The sequence below is a fragment of the Homalodisca vitripennis genome, chromosome 7 (assembly GCF_021130785.1).
Source record: "Homalodisca vitripennis isolate AUS2020 chromosome 7, UT_GWSS_2.1, whole genome shotgun sequence".
Taxonomy (NCBI): Eukaryota; Metazoa; Arthropoda; class Insecta; order Hemiptera; family Cicadellidae; genus Homalodisca; species Homalodisca vitripennis.
Genome location: NC_060213.1, coordinates 133989298 through 133995977, shown reverse-complemented (window position 1 = coordinate 133995977; position 6680 = coordinate 133989298). Strand labels below are relative to the sequence as shown.

At 35.6% G+C, this 6680-nt stretch overlaps 1 protein-coding gene across 1 annotated transcript; it reads left to right on the top strand.

Annotated features, from left to right (window-relative positions):
- Positions 1-1986: 1986 nt before the first annotated feature.
- On the top strand, positions 1987-5272 carry LOC124366351. The gene is made up of 3 exons (XM_046822842.1): positions 1987-2102; positions 3513-3548; positions 4120-5272. Exons 1-3 carry the CDS (start codon positions 2052-2054, stop codon positions 4444-4446), a joined length of 414 nt encoding a protein of 137 aa, XP_046678798.1. The 5' UTR covers positions 1987-2051; the 3' UTR covers positions 4447-5272.
- Positions 5273-6680: the final 1408 nt, after the last annotated feature.

The following is a 6680-nucleotide window of genomic DNA, read 5'->3' as shown; positions in this document are numbered from 1 at the left end:
TCTTCTGGTGCTGGTGGTTATAATGTTGTTATTGGTTCCAGGAGTTCATTTTGCAAGTACCCAGCCGAATTCCTGGGGTTCTAAATCATTTCCCAACCAAATTTGGGTCTGGTAATAGACACGAAGGATATGCTGACGAACTGCTGTACTTGAAGGTGGAAGACTTGATAACTGCACTGGTTTGTTGCTTCTTGTTTTTTTGATGAACTGGGTGTATCGAAAAGAGTCTATATCGTCTTTTGATTTCGGAGCATTATACGTTTGCTAAGAAAATACGTACTCCATTTTCAAATAATTCTTGTACAGAGCAGTTTTTTTTTGTTTAAATAGTTCAGCTGATTGATTTAAATCGTGATGTTTTTCGAACATTTTAATAAACGATATTTTACCTTTTTTATAAAGCGCAGAAGTCGTATCACATCCACTAAACGCCTGTAAAAATAATATGTGTTTCTTAGAATGAGGGTATTTATCAAAACTTTTCGATGAATACAATTTTGTCTCCAAATTACTCTTAACCATTTTTTTTTTTGAAAAAAATGTCTTGTTGATGTGATTGAGCACGTCCTATCAAGATAACTAGCAAATCAATATCTTCTCCTACAATGACAGAAGTTTTTTTTAAGTTCAGACTCTGCAATAGCTGTTGCTACAATAAGAACATCAGCATCATCTCTGGCTTGTTTTTGTAGTGATATTAACAGTTTTTAATTTGTTGATAAGCATGTCTATAAATTTTTTTATTAGATGAATTCGATAAAAATTTTTCTTGGCTGATTGGCACCTCCATTGTTTCATCAAAGCGGAGTTCGTAAGATTTTGAAACACCAGCAGTTCTTCTTAATTGTTCCATTGCTTAAATGACCTTAGTGTAGTCTGAGTAACCATCAAATACAACAACGATACTTGACCCATAATGTGTTTGTAAATATTTGACGTATTTATTCAAAATATGAGAGATAGTATCATCTTTATTCCATACAACGCGATGCAAGAGAAATACACCATCGATAATATAATATTCATGTGGTATAATATTCATAGTAATATAGTAATATGGAAGAAAAAGTATTTCTTTTAATATTGTATGTTTGGTAAAAATAAAATAAGTATTATTTAGAGAACATATAATTTATAATTTTTATCTAAATATGGTATATTAAATAATAAATAATAATAGAAATTTAATAATAATGATAATAATAAAATGTAATAATAGTGGATAATAATAAAAATGTAATAATAGTGATAATAATGCTAACAATAATAATAGTATTAAGTAATAATAATAATAGTAAGTGAATAATTAACAATATAACTCATTTATTTATTGTATTATACTGGCTGACTTTGCATTATCGTATATACAGGTAAGCGGTCCCCTACTCTTTGCGCTGTATCTCAAAAAGGGTTGATCGTACATAAAATTACTTCAGACAAAAGTTGAAGAGAGTTTTCCGTTCTAAAATTTCTCTAACCACCTTCAAAGTCATTTAGCGTAAAGGAAACGAGATATTTTAAAAAAACTGATTTTCGTGTACTTTGACCTTAAATATTTCAAGACGCGTACACGTGATTATATGAGACTTTTGAGGTAAGTTTTATAACATCAAAATAAAGACGTATGCAAATTTTTATCTTATTATCTTTCATTCCGAGGTTGCATCCTTATTTTGCCTTATTTTACTGAGTTACGAGGAACCTGTGTAGCCTACGTCTTAAGTTAATAAAAATCTAAGTAACAAAACTAGATAGGTATCCTATAAAGTATAAGTTAATCAATCAATATTTATTCAGAACAATTTCACTTATTTTCAAGGCATTCTACTACGTCTTGCCCAAATCTAATTTAGGAAAAACACAACTATAAGCAAAGTTCATTGTCTTCCACGAATGATGATGCTATTAATCAGATGTACTGATGAGACCTAATGGATCTCGGTAAGGAGTTCCTGGTGATGAACAGGTGTTACATGTAGAGCGATGTAGTATATAATCGCCAAGACAACCATGGCAAGTCACTGACTGTACTGTACTGTCACTGTCTCATCATGAGGACCTCCGTAGCCGTTGCTTCCCTTGCCATCGTTGCCCTCGCCATCGTGAGTTACTTGTTTAGTAATAATTCTAATTTACATAAATATTAAAATAGTCAAATAATTTGATTTTTATATTTTGATAATACGGTAACGTTCAATAACGATTCAGTAACGGACAGTTCCCACACAAAGTTCAATTTTAAAAGCACGACTTTTCTTGAATAACTTAATTTAAAACAAGTGAAATAGTATAATATTTTTTATACGTTACATGCTAAAGCCGATTGTGGGTAGTTGTTAAAATCAAACATGTTTGTACTATTGATATTTTACTTGTTAAATGTAATATTCCTAAGCAATATTAAAAAGTATTGGTCTACTGTGCAATAATGTAGCCAGGAAAAAGTTTTGGGAGGAGGTTCAGACAACATATTTTTCCGTAGTGGACAATGAGTAAGGCCCCATTTTGTTCCCTAAAACGTTCTTGACCCTTTTTATTTATATTTTGTGTGATAAGAACGATCTTTCAGGAGTAAATGTTAGTAATACTGAATTATTTGAATAATAATAACCGTTTACTAAAAAAATAATTGAAAAAATTAAATGGTACTTATTTTTATGTATATTTGGAACAAATCCATAATCCAGTTGTTATTCAAATATCTATAATAAATAGTGCATACAATTAAACCAAGAGGATACATTTTAAGCAAAATGTACATGTCTTTTAATAAGTTGAAACACTCGTACTAAAATCTTTGCTAACATTTCTGTCATTGATTTATTTCTAAAGACGAAAAACAATAAAGTTATTGATTTGATATTCATCACTTAACTGGGTAGATTATTAATTATTTATACAACTCTAGTTTTCTGTCATTACTTTAGTATTTTAATATTATTACGATCGTATTTCAGTGTCTCTAAGTATGTTTAAATGTATAATTTATGATTTTGTATTAATAACACTTATTCTTGTTGATATTATAGCGAAAACCCTACTCACATATATTTGTATATTTATAATATTCATTATATAAACAAAAAAGGAACATTTACAACCAATAAAAAAGTGGTTAATCATTGCTAGATTTCAATATTAGTCAAATACACCTCAATCATTCAAGTGTATTTGTCAAACATGGAAGATCCAAAAATTAAATTCATGTGTATTTTTGTGTAATTTTTAAATTCAACTGTATAAATCCAAAGCATTCGTCTGACTATTTTATTGCAGACGATTTCATACTATCTTTGATAGAAAACTATAATTAAATGCATTAAAAACGTTAGTTTGAATGTAAGAGTAGTTTTTTTAACTAATTCAGTACATAAAAGAACTGGATTTCCTGACATGCATAATATTGTAATCATTACTTCATTGAGAACATTTACTCTTAGAATTTTACAAGAGTAGATACATTTAATTTTATGACCTTCTGTAATTTATTTTCCCGCCATGTTATGTTTCAGTTGGTACCCACCATCTCTGCTGGATGTGCTAAAACAGTAAGTGTTTACCTTTATTTTTGTATTTTGAATAGTTTAGTAAATATTTAATTCAAGTTTTATTCATAGAAAAACGACTAAAATTCTTACAAACATTATCCCACTCTTTGTTTTGTCATTGATTAAAACATAGACTTTTTGTTATCGTTTTAAAATGACAATCGCACGTATCTAAAAATACACAAAATTATGAGCTTTTATCACGAAAATGTATTCAAAAAATGATATTTTCGCGTGTTTGGCAATTGACTGTAGGCGCGTTTAAAATGCTGATCAATGTACAAATTAACTCATTTCATCTACTTTTCTTTTCAAATTAAAAATTGGCTACAAACACTGTATTATTTGTGGTAGTATTCGATGTGAAAATAGAAAACCTCTCATAAACGACAATATGTTGGCTTAATATATTTCTCCGAAAAATATTGTTTTGTATTCGTGTCGCAAAAATGTATTTTAAATTTTTGTGCTATTTCTCTTATTTGTATTTTATTTACTCGCCAAAATCATCAAAGCTTAACGGAATATGTATTACAAAAAAAAAGTTCGGATCTTATGCATGATTATTCAGGTTGTTGGAGTTGGTGTGCCTGTAGAGAGCTACAGCGCCAGCGTGAAGAACGCCGCCTCCAACTCTGACGCCAAGACTGCTGAAGCCAACAAGGAAGACGAGGCTTACACTGATGGCATCGTCAAGTACGCTAGGGGATCCTCCAACACTGCCACCAGCCAGGACAAGGATAGCGCTCAGTCCTCCGTCAAGGAAGTCAACGTCAAGGGAATTGACGGCAGCTCATACAAGGCCAAGTCCTCCTCAGTGAAGACCGCCTCTCTGGACGCTGACACCAAGACCTCCAGCTCCTACGTGTCCGTAGGACCCGCCAGCTCCTGCGCTTAGAGGAATGTTTTCACTGACTTTTTAAATTTGCAATAAATTAATATTTAAACACTACACTTTTTTATTTTAATCCCATGTCTGGATGCTCTTGCTCTATAATATATGATGAAAAAACCATATGCAATCTCTGAAAAAAGATATTGATTTTTGAGGGGGCAAACAATACAACCCTCTTTTAATTATCCAGCATATAAGAGAGGTTGACGTTGACATACATTACCCTTGCAGTTCTGGCCCATCTACCAAAGTTATATATGGATGCCTTATAGTTGATAAGCCTGTTTCTGTTTCCTACTCTCTCTAACAGCCTCTGTTCTTGCCAGTGTCTCATGGTGCGTTCTAGGCTCCTCGTTCCTACCTCCGATGAACCCTCCAATTGGACCATCCGACTTTGATCTGGGACGTACATAGAATCTTGTAGGCTGCGCGTTCGTTTAAGTGTATTATGGGCGGTATCTGAGTCGGTGTGCCTGTAGAGAGCTACAGTGCCAGCGTGAAGAATGCCGCCTCCAACTCTGACGCCAAGACTGCTGAAGCCAACAAGGAAGACGAGGCTTACACTGATGGCATCGTCAAGTACGCTAGGGGATCCTCCAACACTGCCACCAGCCAGGACAAGGACATCGCTCAGTCCTCCGTCAAGGAAGTCAACGTCAAGGGAATTGACGGCAGCTCATACAAGGCCAAGTCTTCCTCAGTGAAGACCGCCTCTCTGGACGCTGACACCAAGACCTCCAGCTCCTACGTGTCCGTAGGACCCGCCAGCTCCTGCGCTTAGAGGAATGTTTTCACTGACTTTTTAAATTTCCAATAAATTAATGTTTAATACTACACTTTTTTATTTTAATCCCATGTTTGGATGCTCTTGCAATATAATATGTGATGCAAAAATTGTATAGCCTACAATCTCTGGAAAAAGATATAGGTAAAGTACGATTTGATTTTTGAGGGGGCAAACTAGCACTAGCACCCACAATACAGCCCTCTTTTAATTATCCAGCATATAAGTGAGGGTGTAGCATTACCCTTGCAGTTCTGGCCCATCTACCAAAGTTATATATGGATGCCTCTTAGTTAAAAGCCTATTTCTGTTTTCTGTTCTCTCCAACAGCCACCGTTCTCACCAATCCTCATGGTGCGTTCTAGGCTCCTCGCTTCCAACCTCCGACGAACCCTCCATTTGACCCATCCGACTTTTATCCGGGATGAACATAGAATCTAGTAGGCTGCGCGTTCTTTCAAGTGTATTATAGGCTGTATCTGTTCTCGCCTGTTGAACGGCGTTAAAAAGACCTTCAGGCTCACCCGCTGATTCCCAGACCCCTTATGACAGCTGCTTTGATCTCCAGGTCTTGGATTTCTAAGGCCGTCACAGCTTCCTAACATTTGACCTTTCGGTTCACTCTGATCGCATCATTTCAGTATTGCACTGAAAATCCTTCAGTACAATACTGAAAGGATCACGGTTTGTGATTTCCCTGCTGAGTGCAGCAGCTAGATGCTTCCAGGTCAAATGCCTGAAGACTAAACCCTCTGTGCCAGTCATCAGATTTCACCTTTCCCCATATCTCCTTCAGCAAATTCTCATAAGTCCTGCCTTCGGATGGGCCTTCTTCTGCGCTTTATTTACTTCTCAGTAGGTTGTCTCACTTCAGCCGTCTCCTCCAATGCTAGTGCCACCCACTGTTCCTTTATCCGGGCTCTCTACAGAGTTAGCTGCCAGGAACTCTCCTTGCTGATGTTCCTGACTCAGAGTTGAGATCATCGGAGCTCATGCGGGATGGATATCGCTCCCGTAGGTCCATTATTCGTCGTGAAAACGTACTTGGGCAGGCCTACAGCATCGTTGCTGAGTTCTTATCCGCAAGCACCACTTTTCTTCAGTGACCTCCGCAGGAGAGTAGGGCAAGTTCCCTGTTGAACAGAGAATGAGTTCTGATTCACAACCCCTTGTCATGTCCCGTTGCCTTCTATCTGACGGCTCAACATTCCTGGATTCACCTGGTCCATTTTACAATGTGGCCCACTCCTGCCTTCAGTCCCAACACAAAATTGTATTGTTGTTACGTTTATTTCGTTTCCATCAGAGCGGCGGCTGAGACACCCTCCTGTGTGTTTGTTTGTTTAAAGTTGGTATATTTAATCGTGCGAGGAACATTTCATTATCTCGAAAATAAATTGCTTATTTTCACTATACTCAATCTCTTAAATAAAACTTAATCCTGAAATTTGTT